The sequence below is a fragment of the Papaver somniferum genome, unplaced genomic scaffold (genome assembly GCF_003573695.1).
Source record: "Papaver somniferum cultivar HN1 unplaced genomic scaffold, ASM357369v1 unplaced-scaffold_41, whole genome shotgun sequence".
In the NCBI taxonomy this organism is placed as follows: domain Eukaryota; kingdom Viridiplantae; phylum Streptophyta; class Magnoliopsida; order Ranunculales; family Papaveraceae; genus Papaver; species Papaver somniferum.
Genome location: NW_020646638.1, coordinates 1613963 through 1634049, shown reverse-complemented (window position 1 = coordinate 1634049; position 20087 = coordinate 1613963). Strand labels below are relative to the sequence as shown.

The 20087-nt window shown below is 37.7% G+C and overlaps 2 protein-coding genes across 3 annotated transcripts; one reads left to right on the top strand and one right to left on the bottom strand.

Annotated features, from left to right (window-relative positions):
- Window positions 1–4226: 4226 nt before the first annotated feature.
- Window positions 4227–6196, top strand: LOC113342468 (2-methyl-6-phytyl-1,4-hydroquinone methyltransferase, chloroplastic-like). Its single transcript, XM_026587015.1, has 4 exons — window positions 4227–4352; window positions 4575–5215; window positions 5315–5621; window positions 5855–6196. Exons 2-4 carry the CDS (start codon window positions 4638–4640, stop codon window positions 6008–6010), a joined length of 1041 nt encoding a protein of 346 aa, XP_026442800.1. The 5' UTR covers window positions 4227–4352; window positions 4575–4637; the 3' UTR covers window positions 6011–6196.
- A 2265-nt stretch (window positions 6197–8461) lies between these two features.
- On the bottom strand, window positions 8462–12279 carry LOC113342460 (peptidyl-prolyl cis-trans isomerase CYP63). Of its 2 annotated transcripts, none has more exons than XM_026587006.1 (11): window positions 12091–12279; window positions 11289–11399; window positions 11085–11139; window positions 10507–10595; window positions 9998–10022; window positions 9874–9912; window positions 9637–9754; window positions 9357–9520; window positions 8892–9252; window positions 8714–8799; window positions 8462–8536 (listed from the first exon to the last, which is right to left on the bottom strand). In XM_026587006.1, exons 2-11 carry the CDS (start codon window positions 11364–11366, stop codon window positions 8502–8504), a joined length of 1050 nt encoding a protein of 349 aa, XP_026442791.1. In that variant the 5' UTR covers window positions 11367–11399; window positions 12091–12279; the 3' UTR covers window positions 8462–8501. The 2 variants fall into 2 exon arrangements, with proteins under 2 accessions (XP_026442791.1, XP_026442792.1); XM_026587007.1 differs by having other exon boundaries at window positions 11289–11377.
- Between the last annotated feature and the right edge of the window lie 7808 nt (window positions 12280–20087).

The following is a 20087-nucleotide window of genomic DNA, read 5'->3' as shown; positions in this document are numbered from 1 at the left end:
GGGGACTTTGCTTAATGTGGGAAGATAACCTAAATATCCAAATATTACTTCAATCTCAAAATTGCATCCACACAAAAGTTACACCACCGCCTCCGGAACAACCATGGTTCTTCACGGGTATCTATGGCCCTCCACATCCGGATATAAGGAAAAATCTTTGGCAAGAATTTCCAACAATCTTAAACAATATTGACCCGTCTACACCCTGGCTATTAATAGGAGATTTCAACGACGTCTTAAATCAATCGGAAAAAAAAGGAGGAAGGCAAGTAACATATGCTCAATCTCAACCTCTACTCACCCTGATGGATCAGATGGGTTTTATATATTTAGGATTCCGAGGAGACCCATACACTTGGACAAACAACCAAATAGGGCAAGATAATATCCTAGAAAGATTAGATAGGGCTTTAGCAACTCAACTATGGAGTACGGCAAACCCACATGCAACAGTTACTCACCTTCCAAGAATAACATTTGATCATGCCCCGATACTACTACAGAAGAAAGCAATAGACTGACAAGGAACAAAAAATTACAAAGTCGAACACCTCTGGCTCTCTCATCCCCAACTCAAACAGATAGTCGAACCGGCTTGGGAACAACAACAAGATAATGAACCTACACTCAACCTACAGCTAAAGCTAATCACAACAGGACAAACTCTCCTATAATGGAACAAGGAAACCTTTGGCCACCTACCAACTAATATAAAGGAATCAACAGCCAAGATAAAGAACGCCCAACACCAATGTGCTTCCCAAATTGGATCAGATCTAGAACTTTGGCTGATTCAAGAAAAACAACTGAGAATAGAACATGAAGAATTATTACAATGTCATGCGACATATTGGCAACAAAGATCTAGAATTCAGTGGCTTCAATCGGGCGATCTTAACACAACTTTTTTCCATACTAAAGCTACCATTCACAGAGCTTGTAACAATATACAACAACTAAGAGACTCACAAAACAACTGGATTAGCAAAAAGGAAGACGTTATTCAACTCACCCTAGAACACTGTTCTCAGAAATATACGGCTCCACCGACAGTAATAAATGAAGATCAATTCACAAACATCAGACCAAGATTGACTCCTAGACAATCATACCAACTTACGAAGGAAGTAACTACAGCAGAAATCAAACAAACACTTTTCTCCATAAATTCTGAAAGTGCTCCAGGTCCAGATGGCTATACAAGTAAGTTTTTTTAAAGTTTTCTGGGATACAACTCACCCTCAATTGATAGCGATGGTTAAAGCTTTCTTCAATAACCTTAATATGCACCCTCTCATGAATCACAAAAACATAACACTAATACCTAAAGTCGACCACCCTTCAAAACCTTCACAATTCAGGCCAATAAGACTCGGCAACGTCACATATAAAATCATCTCAAAAATATTAGTCAACCGGATTAGACCTATTCTGCCCTTTTTAATAAGCCCTTTCCAAAGTGCTTTTGTTCCGCAAAGATCAATGCACAACAATATAGCCATTGCTGGAGAACTCTTTCATAACATTAGAACCTCAAAATCCACCAAAGATCCAAAAAAAGCTCTCAAACTAGATATCCAAAAAGCCTATGACAGCCTAGACTGGGGATTCATCAAAACTTCATTTACAAAACTTGGATTCCCATCAGCCTTTATAAACTACATTATGCTTTGCATCACAACAGTTACTTACTCCATCAAAATTAACGGTACACCTCATGGATACATCACCCCAAGTAGAGGCATCAGACAAGGAGACCCACTATCGTCCTATATTTTTATCATATGTGCTGAAATCCAATCCACAAACCTGGGAAACCTTCAAAACCAAAAATTAGTTCGAGGAATTAACATTTCACAAAAAGCACATCTCATAATTCACCTAATGTATGCAGATGATCTACTGATCACTTTTAAAGCGTCAACTCAGAGTAACCATCACCTTAAAACACTTCTACAGGCCTATAGCTCCTATGCAGGGCAAGTAATTAACGCTTCCAAATCAGTAATCATACACCATCCTAATTTAGACCCAATCAAAATAAGTGATCTTCAACAATTCTTTAATATGTCGACCACATCAAAACCGCCAACCTATCTAGGCATACAGTTTAAACAAGGAAGAGCAGCAAATCACACATTCGCTTCTCTCCTACAAAGATTGGATAGAAAAGCAAAAGGATGAATGACAAAATGCCTAACCCCGGCCGGAAGACTCCTCCTCATCAAAACATCCCTAACCCCTACCACAAATCACATAATGCAAACAAAAAAACTTCCCAAAAATATACACAAACAAGTAGATCATATAACCAGGAATTTTTTCTGGGGACATGACTCAACAACCAAAAAACTACACCCTATAGGATGGGATAAAGCAACAAAGCCATTAGCCGAAGGGGGATTAGGGATAAGAAAAAGCAGTGATCATAATGCAGCCCTTGTATTGAAAAGAATCTGGAATTTGCATGAACAACCTAATTCCATATGCGGAAGTCTTTTCAGTGCAAATTACCTCAATGAACAACCAATTCTACAAGGAAACGTTGCCATTCCTTCCTCTTCCAGTCCTCAATGGAGACAACTAGCATCAATTATCCCTACCATGCAAAACTTAATTTTCCATCATATTGGAAATGGATTATCAACTCCGATAGAGGCTAATTGGATTCCACACTCTACCAATCTAGATCCAACACGATGCTACCCAATCCAAATGGTAGCAAATATCATCGACCCAATCTCCCACTCCCGGAATCATGAAAAATTGAACACCTTTCCCAACCCAACAATTCAGAAAATCATCAACATCCACCTACCCCAAAACAATACTCCAGATAAAATTATCTGGCCGCACTCAAAATCGGGAAACTACACCACATCTTCAGGATACAAATGTCTAACCCATGGTCAACCAACCCACACACCTCTACCACCTACCAAATTCTTATGGACCTTACCATGTCCACCAAAAATTCGGTTTTTCTTGTGGAAAGCCATCAATGAAGGATTACCGACCTTCTCTCTCTTACATCGAATCCATTTGACCAACTCAGACATATGCCCTAGATGCAATACTGATATGGAAGTAGCAGGCCACCTTTTAATTCATTGTCCAACAACGGCTTCTTCCTGGAACATCTTATTCAACCAACTTCAAAATGCACCAAACACCAACCTCAACCCAAACTTCACTTTAACTCCACAAACAACCATATCCCAAATCCTCCAGCATCCAACATCAACATCTATAATCTCCTCGGTCTGTTTCCTATTTTGGACCCTATGGCTATCCAGAAATGATCTAATTTACCAACAAAAACAAACAACTTCAGAAGAAATTGTAGCCTGGGCACAAAACTACAACAAGAATTTTCTTGGACACTGCACGCTTCACCACCAATCATACCAGGAGATACACCAACATTCAACAACACGATAACTAATAAAAGAACATCAACAATATTGGTAGGTTGGTCCACTCCAAATATCAACTGGATTAAGATTAACACAGATGGAGCAGCCAGAGGACATCCGGGATTTGCAGGAGCTGGATTCATCTGTAGAGACTCTGATGCACGAACTTTAATAGTTATGGCTCAACCACTAGGAATTACGACATCACTAACTGCAGAAACACGGGCCTTACTATTGGCTTAAAGAACAACATCAGAGAGACAATGGCCTAGAATCCTATTTGAAACAGACTCGGAGAACCTCCTGAGGTTCATCACATCAACTACCTCGCCACCTTGGCACATAGCAGGAATGATGAAATAAAAATGGGACTTAGGCAAATCCCGCAAGTCACTATACAACACAACTACATGGAAGGAAATCAAGCAGCGGACGAATTAGCAAACCATGCAGCGGATGGAAGCCAAGCAGGAAATTTTTCAACCAAAATTTGGGACCAAACAATCCCATCCTTTATCAGTCACATTTTATTTCAAGACTTTGTGGGTACCACATACCCACGACAAGTTGTAAACTAAATTTATTAAAATAAATTATATGCTTCAAAAAAAACATAAAAAAAAAAAAGTGATTATGTCGACCGTATACGGCGGTTTGGTGATCCTTATTATATTACGTGAAAAGAAAACCAGTTGAAAAAAAAAACAATATTCACTGATGGTGGAATCCTCCGCTTGCACTTGTGACTAGCTGGGGTCCTATGTTGCTCTCTTTAGTTTTTTCGTTTCTTTTTTTATTGCAAAAAACAAAAATAAAACCAGCTGAAAAATGTAAATCAAGTCTCTCCAAACATGTGGTGCCTAATCCACTGATTTATCTCTCAGGCTCTCTCACACCTCTCTTTCTCTCCCTCAGGGAAAGGCGTACTACTACCTGGTAAGCAATTTCAGCTAGCTATCACTTTTCTTTTTGATGATCCTTTCATTTTTTCAGTCCAATTCTTAAAGATAAGCGATTTAGAACTTGGATAGACTTCACAAGCAATTTAGAAACTTCATTCGTTGAAAACAAATTAAGTTTTCGTCATTTCTTTTTACACTAATTCTTCTACAACTGAACTGAAAACTTACTTGATATTGCATTTGTTTTTGTTTATAGTTTCAATCACTGAAGCCAACATCATAATTTTGGCATTGCGAGTTGCCTTTATTTGCTTAAATCATGGCTTCTTCTTCAATGCTCAATGGAGCTGAAAGCTTAACACTTATTAGAAAAATAGCTCCAAAAGGGTTAGGCTTTACAGGTTCAGAACTCAGTGGGAGGTGCTTTCCTAAGATGACAGTAGTTTCCTATGGTAAAATTTATAAATCTAGAAAAACTCTAGGAGGAGTTAGATGCAGCAGCAGCAGTCTTTCATCATCTAGGCCAAGTTCTCAACCTAGGTTTATACAACACAAAAAAGAAGCATTTTGGTTTTATAGATTCCTCTCTATAGTATATGACCATGTTATAAACCCTGGGCATTGGACTGAAGACATGAGAGATGATGCACTCGAACCCGCTGATTTATCCGATAGGAATATGATAGTTGTTGATGTTGGAGGTGGAACTGGTTTTACTACTCTGGGTATTGTAAAGCATGTTGACGCCAAAAACGTTACGATTCTTGATCAGTCTCCTCACCAACTTGCCAAGGCAAAGGAGAAGGAGGCATTGAAGGATTGCAAGATTATCGAAGGTGATGCTGAGGATCTTCCATTTCGTACTGATTATGCTGATAGATATGTATCAGCTGGAAGGTTAATTCATGGTTATTTTTCAAGAATTGTAAAGAAACTTAGAAATTTGTTTGTTGAGTTGGTTTCTCATAGCTTAATGTGCTGTTATTTTCACTGCAGTATTGAGTACTGGCCAGACCCCCAACGTGGCATCAAGGAAGCATACAGAGTCTTGAAACTAGGTGGCAAAGCTTGTCTAATTGGTCCTGTATATCCAACCTTTTGGTTGTCTCGCTTCTTTGCGGATGTTTGGATGCTGTTCCCAAAAGAAGAAGAATACATTGAGTGGTTCACTAAGGCCGGATTTAAAAATGTCCAACTCAAGAGGATTGGACCAAAATGGTACCGTGGTGTACGTCGACATGGCCTTATCATGGGATGCTCCATAACTGGTGTGAAGCCTGCATCTGGGGATTCTCCTTTAAAGGTAAAATCTACATTTGCAAGCATCACTAATATTATACACATAAACCCACATTAACTTGGGAATGATGAATGGTATAATCTGGCAGTTTTCGGTAAGTTCTTTGTATACTCTAGCATCTCCCCAGTTTCTGAGTCTTGCAGAAGTATGGAGGTTCAGTTTGATGCATAATTTCGTTTGTGTTCTTTTTTCCTTTTCTCTGAGATCTTCAATTGTGTTTGTAATTTTGTATGCAGCTTGGACCAAAAGAGGAAGATGTGGAAAAGCCAGTTAACTCATTTACCTTCTTTCTGCGTTTCATTCTGGGAATCACAGCAGCGGCATACTATGTGCTAGTTCCCATTTACATGTGGATCAAAGATCTGATATTTCCCAAGGGAATGCCTATATGATAGCCAACATCTCTTACCCAACTTTTAAGTGTGATTATCAAGTCTGTAACAACCTATATTTTCACTATTTATGAATAAGCTAGCATGTTTTTTTGCCGATGATGCAAACATTCAGTTCAAATACTTACTGCTGCTCGTTTGGTCTGGTAGCTCTTCAAAACAATGCTAGAAGTAATTCCATAATACGAGCAAATATTTACTGCGTTATCATAAGCTGCCATCTGCCTCTGTATGCCTACATAAAAATATCCTCCCAACAAATTTTAAATGCTCTCCTAGAGATGTCGGGTTTTTTAAGACATTAAGTGGAGATAACCTGAAAGTGTGGAGATAACGTGAAATTGTGCGATGATTGACGGTGTGGAGTTATTTTGCTACTTTAGACAGTTTAATTGTATTTTCCCAAGGCATGATTGGCTGCCAAAATTTAAAACAATCGCTAGAACATTTGCTTCAATCGCTGGAGATGGTAGCAACAGCAGAAGTCCTGAGTAGTTAACTGCTGTTATTGTAACCAGATTCAGGGGGTGGGGGTGGGTGGGGGGGGGTGGTGGTGGGGTGGGGGGGGGGGGGGGGGGGGGGGGGTGTTGTAGAGATCAGTTTTCTGTGCTCTCAACAAATTGTGCCATTTCCCAAAAAAAAATAAATGTTCTTAAAAAAATTTAGTGGGTAAAAAAGGCGTGGGAACACTAACCCCTAGCAACAGAAACACAAGTTGAACAGTCGAGTATTCGAACCAAAATGTTTTACACCTGACGTTAAACAAGTTAAAATTCTGAAGACAGGAAAAGGACAAGAACTATTAAAAAATACAACAGTAGATCTAGGTTCTAAATAACACAATTGAAATGGAATCAAAGAGAAGATCTTAAGAATTGAAACCAGTGAACAGGATATTCCTCAATTTTATACTGTTGTCAAAGAAAAGACCGATAGGCTGCTCTAATGAAGCTTTCAAGATAGGTCACCATAGGAAACCAAGTTTCTGTCCCTAGCTGGAGATCTAGATCTAGACTTGCTGGGTGAACGCGAGTCCATCTTGCTTGCACATTGGCGTTTGCCCACATCCACCACTGGTGACTTAGATAAACTCCTGCTTTTTGACCTAGACCTCGATTTTCCCTGTTGAAGTGCGCCTCCTCCTACGAGAGACCCAAGCCGTGACCGAAGCTTATCACTGATGCTACGACGCTCAACCACGGCTGTCGATCCCTTTCACGACGACCTCTGTAACCAGTTGAGCTCCGTGAGATGCTCCTACTCCTACTTCTACTTCTGTTTCGGTATACCTAAAACAACAACATTGACATGGATGATGTTGTTAAAACAAGGAAACGAACAAGTAAAATTGTTTTTCACCAATCTGCGCAACGGATGATTTCTGACATTTACCCAATACACGGTATCGAACTGTCGCAGACATGACGACACTAATCTTACCCAATTGGGCTTACGTTACTGGCTTTCTGAAAATGAACTCAGTCATGAGGTTCAGATACGACCATATTGCAGTCTTGGTTGACCAGACATCACACTTACAAGAACAAAATAAATGACTCATGCTCTAGTCCCTGATCCCTTAAAAAGGAGTGAGTTTGAATTTTCAAATACTTATTTTTTCTTTCCTAGGTTTTATAAAACAAAATTGCAATACTAAGCTTATGAAATAGAAGTCAGACTTCCTAGACAGTTTATTATTTTAGTTCAATAAACAGTTGGTAATTCAAATTCCAATGGACTCTTTCTAGTTGACTTAAGTTTGTATTAGATCACCCACCCAAAAAAAACATCATGAGAGAGAGAGAGAGACTGGTAGGGCTCCTGTGTCGTGGAGGGCTCCGGTAACGGCTCGGCAATGTGCGCTCAGATAGTTTCTGTAGCTTCCAAATCTAAATTGACTAGAACATCAATACCATAATAAGGTTGAATAATACGATTCTAAATTTGAGTAACATGATTCAAGCTCACCTGTCAACGGTTCATATCCTGAGCATTTCTTCCCCTGTAATGGAAGGACCTAGGAGGAACGCTCTGGAGATGGTGTTCGGTACTTGCGTGGCATTAGAGTATTTTTCAGTGAATCCACGCCCTTTTCTAATACGTTTAGGATCCCATCAGAATAAGAAGTTCAGGGCTTTACGGGCAGGACTTCTTGAATTAGTCCGGTGGTCCTGCCTACCCGATTGTCGAATAGGACTGATACTTCGCACCTAGGAATTTTTCTGGGACTTGTTTTAGGACTCATACTTCCACTGCTGTTTGGATGTTTGGGCTCCTGCTCATATAATACTTGCAACTCATCAAAGCGAACAAAGAAAAACAGAAAACTTAGACAGCAGGTGACTCTAATCTTCTTTTCACAACACAACTGAACAAACAATACCTGGATTTGCTGGGGTGATTGATGGTATCTGGCTTTTTTATAAAGAGATATTTGCCCTCTTCAGATAATCCTTCGTGAGTATCAGATCTTCTTTTTGTCCCCTATCTTTTACCCCGACAGCTGGAGAGACTGCTTCTTAACAACTACAGCATAATTCACCAAGGTTCAGAAATACTACTAATATCACTACAATTAAGTGAAAACAAACTCATCAAAAAGGAAGGTTGAAATTATATCATGACTACAACATAGAAGTTTGACATAAAGAAAACAGAACAAAATAAGTAATAAATAACAACAGTGAGGTAATGAGTGTTTACCGGTTTTACGAGCAGAAACTCTACGTTCAGCTTCATTGTCAGAGCCACTGCTGTTACTTTCTGAATCACTGTCACTTCCGGAACTCCTAAAATAATAATATCGAACAAAACAGTAAACGGTTGAATAATCAAAGAACAGAAAGTAGTGTGGCACAGTTGATATCACCAAACAACGGACCGTTTCGACTGCCGCTTAGAGCTTTTATTGGTACGCTTCCGCTTCTTGTCCCTTAGTTTGTCCTTCCTCTTCTTCCCATGTTTATCTTTAGTTGAGGTTTTCTTCCTCCTACTACGTCTTCCATCACCTGAGTCTGAGGTGCAAGAGTCTGTATCAGAATCACTGGAGGTATACGATTCTGATTCAGATTCGGAATCAGAATAACTATCAGTTTCAGACGAGCTAGATGAATCAGACGAGGAGTATCTCCTTTTTCTCTTCTTTCTCTTGTCTTTGACAGATTTCCTGTGCCTTCCCTTCCTGTTACCATCAGAACTATCGTCTGAAGAAAGAGGTCTCCCTGATTTCTTCACTTTTTTTGCTGTAAGAAATCAACCGATTCAAATACGGCGAAGGGGTTAATAATTGGTTTCTCAAGAGTACTAATACAAACTAAACAAACAGTGTCCTGTTTCCCTGGTATACCTTTCTTTGCCACTACATCATCAGTTTTGTTTTCAGGAACTTCACCACAATCAACAATTTTCACAGGACCAACAGGTTTCGCCGAATCTGCGACTACTTCAACTTGTTCCATTTTCCTTATTATCTCCATTCCTTGTTTAACTTTTCCAAAAACAACATGCTTCCTGTGACAGAAATATTGTTCTCACTTAAAAAAAGTAAATAACAATTCTATATAAAGTACAGAAATTAGGATGATATTGTGGGAAAAGTCCACCCACAACGGACAAAAAGAAAGTACCCATCAAGATGATGTGTAGCCTTGAAGATGATAAAGAATTGGGATCCGTTTGTGTTTCGACCAGCATTTGCCATTGAGAGGAGAGCCGGCTCATCGTGAGCCCGTTTAAAATTTTCATCTGTAAGAGAACAGTTAAATAAACAAATGTAAAAGTCATAATTGATGAGGCTGCAATATTGTCACGTCATACAATCAAATTTAGTTATTCAAGGAACTGATCCAAATCAGAAAATATACCTGCAAACTTTCCCCCATATATACTCTCTCCACCAGTGCCTGCAAAGCATAAGAAGGATTTGCTTTTAAAAGCTGCAATGCTGCATCCATTAGAAGAAAGAGAGATGGTGAGGAAATGGTATACCATCACGCTTTGAGAAATCACCACCCTGCCAGACAAAGAAAAGGCATCTCAGTAAGTTTCTGGTAAAGAAAACAACAATAAAGTGTACGGAAATATGACAACCTATCAAAGATCCCTACGAGGGGAATACCGTCACATAATACACATAAATAGCCATCGAAACTGGAACAGCCAACAAAGTTAAATAGAGCTAATCCACCACTATGCTTTCAGCCAGAAGATACCAGAAAAGTAAGGTCATAGTTTGAGGCAAAAAAGATGATCAATATGGGATCGCGACTGATATCTTGTGAGGATCATCCAACCTTAGTAAGACTATCTACAAGGTGAGAAGAGCACATATAGAATATGATCTAAAGTATTTCTCTTTGGAATATATCAGAGCCTAGGTTGATGCATCGCTTTTTCAGCATGATGCAGCATGTAAATCGAACACATGACAGCATGGAAATTCGGCAATTACAATGTAAATGGACTTATGGACGTATACAATGAATAGAGAACTCTACCTGAGCCATGAACCCTTTAATTATCCGGTGAAAAATAGATCCTTTGAAGTGTAGTGGTTTTCCAGTAGACGCACCAATGCCCTTCTCGCCTGCAATGTTCCAAATCGTAGAATTGTCAGGCTTCCACTAAAACAAAAACAAAAAAAAATACATATATATAACTAAACATGTGAGCAATTTTTAAAGCAAAATACCCCACCCACTCCCCACAAAAACAAAACAAAAAATAAAATAAATTTATTTGCTCAGTGTTTCAAGAGCTTGTTTTATATCACAGATTCCAATTTTTTTACTTCCCAATTCCTCTTTTCCAGAAGTTTTGCCAACAGAGAATGTGATATCCTAAAAGATTACCACCTCATAAAAACACTCGAGAACATATAAAACCCTATGTGATAACTTAGTAACAAAGTAACCTTCATGCAGGAACCACACAGTACCTTTTCACCTACTCTACTACTTTACAATCAACAGAAAACCCAAATGAGTACAACCAAAAAAATATGGATCCTCAGATTGTTAACATAATCCGCAAAAAAAACTTTATTAAAGAAAAAGATAAACAGCACCATCCATACCTGTGCAGAGTGCTCGAAAGTTCTCAGCAGTCTTAGGAACAATATCTGAGAAAAGCTGCACATTGCAAAATAAGTGAGTATGTAGCTATCCAAAATGAAAATTGCATGCTTTCCTTTTGACTTACATAACAGAAACAAATCACGATTAAGATTTAAGATACGTGAGAAAAAGATAAAACCGATTACTAACTTTTAATTACTTACCTCAATAACAACTTTTTCTTTGGGAGCTCCATCAATGGATATATCTAGAAACACATGAGGGTTCTTTTTCTTTGACATTGTTCTTCTGTCTACAGTAGTTTCACCTTCAGACTTTAAAAAACAATCACACAGCAAAAAAGAAGTAAAAAATAATAATCAGAAGACCAAAATAACAAGATGTAAAAGAGTTTTCAAGTTTTCACTGAATAACTCATTTTTTCGACACTTTATCTCTAACATCTTTAATTCTAGTCCTAAAGTAGTTTCTTGAATTTTCACAAGATTTCAGTTTCAAAAGTGGATTAAAATAAGCATAACAATTACAAATCCATACTCAACTGCACTATACATCGCACTACAATGCCACATATCAATCCAAAACTCTAAAAACTCAATTCTGCTACAAAACCAATGACTGAAATGTCTGATTTGTTAACAGCAAAATCTATCTATCTTAATTGTTAAAATGCTGGACTAAATTCCTACAAACCAAAAAATACTGATTTACGCAATATACCCTACTCAACTAAAAAGAGATTTCTATTAAACTCATGATGTTAATATATTTAAGCTTTATCGTATTTGTGAAGTACATTGGTCATAAACGATAACCTCCCAAAACCCTAGACTCAAAACCTAAATCTCAAACTTTGCACTTGCAATTAAGTAAACCATAAGAAAAATACGTTATCAAGGAATTGAGATGAAACATCCAGGAATTAAGATCAACTACTGAAATAATACATAAACCCTAAAAACTTGAAATCCACAGATATGAGGAGATAGGAGCTCGAGAACTTACCTCAAGATTATGTCTTCTCGAAGATCAAGAAACACAGATAAATTAAACCTACTGGTCAATAGGTAGTTCTGGAAGAAATTTTACTGGGATTTTGTCTCCAAGAAGATTTTTCCCGTAACGGCAAGAATCTAGGTTGTGTTCTTACTCCGTCTGTGACTATGGTTTATGTTTATGCCGGTTTTTATTTACCATTCTTACCCCCAAAGTTCTTCACAAAACCGACCGTCAAACTTAAAGGCTCCAAAACAACGCTGAATTGGGGCCCTAGAAAATAATCAGGGCCCTCAGCCATTTACCCCAAAAAATCTATTTCCACCCCAAAATATAGTGAAAATACTGTTTTACCCTTCACTAAACCTAAAACTCAAAATTCTATTAACCCTTAACTCTAAATCCCAACTCATTTTCATTTTTAAACCCAAAATTTTATTAATTTCACTTAATTTGATTTTAATTTTTTTTTTCAAATTTCTTGTTTGCAATTTTTTTTTTCTGAGACTTGCATGAAAAGTCGTTAGGTAGTGAAGTTTTTCAATAACGACTCTTAACTGTCGTTAAAGTTTCAAAAACGACCCCAAGAGTCGGTACTGTTTAAAAGTTGTTCTTGACGACTCTAAACTGTCGTTAATGTTTATAAAAGTGTCGTTATCTTCTTCTAAGAGTCATTAATGGCGGAAATACATTGAAGAAGATAACGACTCTTTTATAAACATTAACGACAATTTAGAGTCGTCAAGAAACAATTTTTAAACAGTAACGACTCTTGGGGTCGTTTTTGAAACTTTAACGATTGTTAAGAGTCGTTATTGAAAAACTTTATTACCTAACGACTTTTCATGCAAGTCTCAGAAGAAAAAAAAAATGCAAACAAGAAATTTGAAAAAAAAAAGTTAAAATCAAATTAAGTGAGATTAACACTAATTAGGTAAAATTATCACTAATTAAATAAGCGTAGATTAGCCATTAGCTAAAATATTTGGATAAGGGGTATTGAAATTAGGTTTGAGTGACCTTTTTTTGTCTTCTATTGTGAGGCCCCTAATTAGTTTTCGGGGGCCCCAATTAAGCATTCCTCCAAAACAACTCCTTCACCAGACGTTTTTCTAGCTCGACCTTATTCGTGTGGCACACTATCCGTGCAAAAGAAGGAAAAAAAATCATTAATCCTGATCAAGGATAGTATTTGTCATCTGATCGATCACTTGGATAGAGATATTCGGAATAGTGCTGACAAATGCTAGAGATTCAGAAATTCTAACATGTTATGCAGGAGAGCTTCATCTGGTAACTGAAGGAGTATACAAGAACTCTTTTCCAGTTAGGATATTCGCCTTCTCTGAGGAACCTGTCAATAAAACAGTTCAACCCTTGATGGAACACGTGTGCGAGTATTTTATACTTATCAAAAGTGCAAAGCAAAGATATTTTCACCTATCTCAACCACATTATGTCGGGAAAGCGTTTATCCTTCCCGGAAGTACCTTCTTGAACCACCAGTCACATACAAGGAGAAGTATGACTGGGGACTGCTTGCTACAATTATTCTTAAAGGAAATGAATTTTGGAGAACTTTGTCCCTCTCAAGACCCTCAAAATTAGGGTTGGCAGCGGATAAAAATCCGCCGATTATTGGCAATACCGATAAGGTTAAGATTAAGGGTTATCGAATATCCGGTATCCGATAATATCCGGCGGAATCCAAGAATTCCATATCGACAGGGTTAAGGATAAGTTATCGGATATCAGAATTTTATCCGATAATATCCGGTTTCTGGGAACAAAAGTAAATGTTGAAACTTAACAGAGTTTTTGTTCAAAATGTTCAGTGTAACTGAAAGACAAACCCACACAAACACTACTCCCAATCTCTCAGTCACATCACACATGAAAAACCAACTACAAACACCCAAAAATAGTCTGCAAACTAAAGTACAAAAAATGAAAAAAAAAAACATGTCTTCTTGTAACAGACTTAACAACAATGTCAACACTCAACAGGCTAGTGATGATCTTCCTTGGATGTTTGGTTGCATGTTGTATCATTGCATCAACTTCAGTCGTCGAGGACTTCCATATCTGCATTCACAAACAATCACTTAGAAAGAAAAACAAATAGTGATGCAGACTGATAACAGTGCTTAAGAAATAACTTCACTACTGATTATTGTCTAATTAGAAGTAGATGGACAAGAGTATTGGCATGACATCAACATGGAACTTTTAAATCCCAATAAAAACTGAATCTCAAAAGGTGGATATCCACTAAACCCTCATCAAAAGTAATTCCATAGACAAAAAAACTTTAAAGATAAAAATCAATACTGAGAACTGAGAACCAAAAGCAGTCGGCTAAGAAAAACAGATGACATGACATATTAGTAAAAATGCATAGTAACCCTACTTGTTAATGATACAGCGACTACCGTCATCTATTAGTATGAATTCATTAATGATATAACATTCAGGAAATCCTCATAAATCTTATATAAGAAAATCTTATATTCAGTACCTGAGTAGGAGTTTTGTAGCTTTTCGGCAGAAGGAGTCGCAACTTAAAGCATTAGGCTGATTTCCTATTACAGCTATAAATGTATTTGCCTGCAATTTCATGTCACTTAGGAAATCAAAAATAACAGCTAAGAATGGATTCAAAAACAGCAGCTAAGAATGGATTCAGCTAAGAAGAACAAAAAATGAACAAGAACAGAAATCAAAGAAACCCTTTCTGTGCAAATTTAATAGAATCAACAAACCATGAAAAACTCCAAAAATAGAGTAATTCAATCTCTTATTTACTCTGATTCAATTCAGTAACTCATCAATATTGAGTTATTCTTCAAACTCATAACCACCTTATAAACCCATCTCAAAAATAGATCAATTCAATCAAACCCTAAACTAATAACTATCAATATTGAGTTACTCTTCAACCTCAATGCTTCATATTCTTATTTAAGTTAAACCCATCTCAAATCTTTCTCTAATTTCATCCATACATGTAAGTAATATCAAACCCTAATTTTTGATTGCAAGACAGAAACTCTAATTTCATGACAATCGAACACAAAAATAGAAGAGAATCAGCACATGATTGAGTGGGTGGGTGATTGATAAACAAGTAGTGAGTGATTGATCGATCGAGAGACAGAGTGGAGAGGCGACTGACGGACTGAGAAGAGAAGAGGAAAAAAAAGAAAAGAAAATGAGTATATCGCTCGGTTTACTCGACTTATAATATATGGAATTGGAAAAATTACAAGTATATCCCTAATTCAATCGGATATTGGATATTAACGAAACAAATGGAGCCTAATCCGATATCGGTATGTTAAGGAAGAAATATCTGATAAATATCCGTATCCGATACACCGGATAAAATCCTATAGGATACCAAATATTCGGAAACGGATTCCGGATATCGGACAGATATTGACAGGCCTACTCAAAATTGTGGGGATTACTCGACAAGAAGCTACTCATGCTCCTATGTCGATCAGAAATCATGAAGGAAAGTCCATGGATGCTTATGGACACATCACTCTGAAAATGAGTATGGGATCTACCTGGACAAAAACCAAGTTCTACATAATCAAAGAAGATCCAGAATATGACATGATCTTAGGACGAGCGTAGCTACATGTTGAAAGGATAGTCACCAACAAGATACCTCCATCGAGATACCTCGCTGAAGAATAAAATCCTGATCCAGAGCACTTGGTGGACGATCCATCATCATGTTACTTGGAGGAATTTCGAACTGTGATGGAGTTGAAGCACGGAGAAGATGCAAAATCATATATCAAGAGGTTCCATACTTGGGCTAGTCTCATTTCACCCACATTTCTTCATTGAGTTTCCCACGTGCTCTCCTAGCATGGGGACTCAATTTTTCTAACAAAAGGACCTCTGTTGTCGCAAGATATTATGAATAGGTAGCCTCGCCACTACGATACTTCACCAAGTGGTTGGATCCGGTTCCTCTCCAAATCGAGCATCACACTGAAACGTTCATTACTGAGATGATGTCCAAGCATGGAAAAGAACACCTTGGATATTTCCCTATAACCCTACAAGAGTGCCCACATGTGTCACAAATTCATTACAAGAAGGAGCCAAAACGTGCACGCACATGGGATGTTAATGATCGTGCAAAGATGAAAAAAAGGCCAACCAACAAAAGATATTCAAGGCCAAAACCATCAAGTCTAACAAATTTTATAAAGGAGATTTAGTCCTAAAAGAAATTAGGCGCGACATCCGCTCTATGACGAGATCTAACTGGGAGGGACCATTTGTGATTACTAATGCTACTAATGGCGGATACTACAAGTTGGTTGCTACAAACGACAAGACGTTAGAGGTAGTAATATAAAAAAAAGTGGCTCAACACATTTGACGCTTAAGTCACTTGACGCATAACACATTGACGCTCAAGGGATTTGATACTCAAACCATTTGTCGCTTAAATCATCCGAAGTTTAAAGCATTATGATTTTCTTAATTTGTCTGTATTTTCAATTCCTGCAAAACGTGTGCAATACTTGCATTCAGTAATTGAATTCCCTTTCAACAATCAATCTCAGTTCATTTAATTAAATCAAAATCTTTATCAAACCAGAATAGAATCCTTGCAAATTTCAATCACCTACTTTTTCAAAACCAATCGAAAGTCAAAACCAAATAAAACCTCTCATCTTGAGTATATCGCTCAGTTTACTCGACTGATAATATATGGAATTGGAAAAATTACAAGTATATCCCTAATTCTATCGGATATTGGATATTAACGAAACAGATGGAGCCTAATCCGATATCGGTATGTTAAGGAAGAAATATCTGATAAATATCCGTATCTGATACAACGGATAAAATCCTATAGGATACCGAATATTCGGTAACGGATTCCGGATATCGGACAGATATTGACAGGCCTACTCAAAATTGTGGGGATTAATCAACAAGAAGCTACTCATGCTCCTATGTCGATCAGAAATCATGAAGGAAAGTCCATGGATGCTCATGGACACATCACTCTGAAAATGAGTATGGGATCTACATGGACAAAAACCAAGTTATACATAATCAAAGAAGATCCAGGATATGACATGATCTTAGGACGAGCATAGCTACATGTTGAAAGGATAGTCACTAACAAGATACCTCCATCGAGATACCTCGCTGAAGAATAAAATCCTGATCCAGAGCACTTGGGGGACGATCCATCATCATGTTACTTGGAGGAATTTCGAACTGTGATGGAGTTGAAGCACGGAGAAGATGCAAAATCATATATCAAGAAGTTCCACACTTGGGCTAGTCTCATTTCACCCACATCTCTCCATTGAGTTTCCCACGTGCTCTCCTAGCATGGGGACTCAATTTTTCTAACAAAGGGACATCTTCTGTCGCAAGATATTATGAATAAGTAGCCTCGCCACTACGATACTTCACCAAGTGGTTGGATCCGGTTCCTCTCCAAATCGAGCATCACACTGAAACGTTCATTGCTGAGATGATGTCCAAGCATGGAAAGGAACACCTTGGATATTTCCCTATAACCCTACAAGAGTGCCCACATGTGTCACAAATTCATTGCAAGAAGGAACCAATACGTGCACGCACATGGGATGTTAATGATGGTGCAAAGATGAAAAAAGGCCAACCAACAATAAATATTCAAGGCCAAAACCATCAAGTCTAACAAATTTTATAAAGGAGATTTAGTCCTAAAAGAAACTAGGCGCGACATCCGCTCTATGACGAGATCTAACTGGGAGGGACCATTTATGATTACTAATGATACCAACGGCGGATACTACAAGTTGGTTACTACAAACGGCAAGACGTTAAAGGCAGTAACATAAAAAAAGTGGCTCAACACATTTGACGCTTAAGGCACTTGACGCATAACGCATTGACGCTCAAGGGATTTGATACTCAAACTATTTGTCGCTTAAATCATCTGAAGTTTAAAGCATTATGATTTTATTAATTTGTCTGTATTTTCAATTCCTGCAAAACGTGTGCAATACTTGCATTCAGTAATTGAATTCCCTTTCAGCAATCAATCTCAGGTCATTTATTTAAATCAAAACCTTTACCAAACCAGACTAGAATCCTTGCAAATTTCAATCACCTACTTTTTCAAAACCAATCGAAAGTCAAAACCAAATAAAACCTCTCATCTCTCTAAGGTTCAATAACAGATCTCAGAAGAAGCATAAAAGGGGAAATTAAGGGAAATTTGCTAAATACGGTTTCTGCTCTCTGGAGAGTGTTATCTGCTTTGCAAAGTATTCTTCTCCAACTCCAACTCTTTGTTCAATCTAGCAATCTTTGCTTCCGCCTTCACCATAGCATCATCGGAGAGAGACTGTTAGAGAATTGCTCGGTCGAACTCGCAAGTGTTGCTATCTCAATCTTGTTTGTCAAATTTAGTTGTCAAAACTATGTGTCTTGATTTCTAATCTACTTATAGCTAAGTCTCGAACTAGGATAGTTAAGTGTAGTTGAGCTCCAGACTTCATGGCGATTATCTTACGAAGACAAAGAACTACTCAAGGAACCAGTGGAACTTCATCCGACTAAAAGGTATGTGGAGACTTGAACTTATCTATCATTCAAAAGTCTATCTACTCTATCTCCTACTCTTGAGACAAAAGTCGTACAAGTATGATAGTTTTCATACATACACATTTGCTATTTCGAGCCGAGTTTACTCGCCTATTTTTTTCTCGAAATATGTGTTGGTAAGCTTTCGCTTTAACCATTTTTCATCATTACCCGTGACGAAATTCATGATGACGTTTCAATCTTGAAAATGGCTTTGATGACGATAGTTGTGAATAACTACTATTATAACATTATAGAAGAATGTTTCAATGATTGAAATGTAGAGTTGAGATTACCATCTATGGATATAAGCATATATAGTGTGTTCGCACATTAGTGTTTAAATCCATGTACCGGAAACCAAGTGTGTGCATATGGTATTGGTGAAGGAGACAGGTTGGGTACGCGTACCCGTACGCGTACTGGCGAAACTTTTCCTCCCGGAAAAATCTACTGAGTTTGGAGTTTACGAACTCATAAACCAGTCACCTTAGGTACGCGTACCCGTACGTGTACTGCCGGAACTTTTCTACGCGAAAAATTCTGCTGAGTTTGGAAACCAAAAGCCAACTCAAATCCGGTAGTTAAGGTACGCATACCCGTAACGCGTAACCAAGATGGTTATTTCTCAAATCGGTAGTTTATGAACTTAAAACAATAAGTTATAAGGAATGCAATCTTTGCAAATCGTGGTTATATTGTTCATGAATCGATTCAAATGAATCAAACCAATTTTGCTTCAATTGTGTCTATGAATAAAGACCTAAGCACTTGAACAACTCTTCAACTAGTTCTTATGAGTCATTTGAACTAGTTATGAGAAAGATGAATACGGTTAATATGGAAGTGCTCATATGGCTAACCATTAGTTTACTATTTGTGAACCAACTAAGTGTACACGTTTAGGTACGGTCACTCAAGCCTAAATGAAATACATTTCATTTGTGTGTGACAAGCTTAGTTTCGATCTAACGGTTGAAAGATATTAGGTTGGTTGAATCAGGTTTTTCATCTAACGGTGAATATTGAATGTTTTGTTACTAAGCTAACATAGATTGCAGACCCTGATTTGAAAACTATATAAGGGAGAACTCTAGCAACTGGAAAAACTAATCCCCACACCTCTTGTGTGATACTAGTTGGTTTTGCTAGAGTCGATTCTCCTTTAACCTTAGGTTTCTTCTCGAGACCCTGTAGGTTAACGACTTAAAGACTTCAATGGGATTGTGAAGCCAGACGAAACTACTTCTCTTGTAGTTGAGCGATATGATCTTGTCATTTTCTATCGTACGAGTTCAACTGAATAATTGACTTGAGATTATATCTCCGATAGGGCAAGATAAAAAGAAATCAGAAACATCTTCGTCTCATCGTTTGTGATTCCA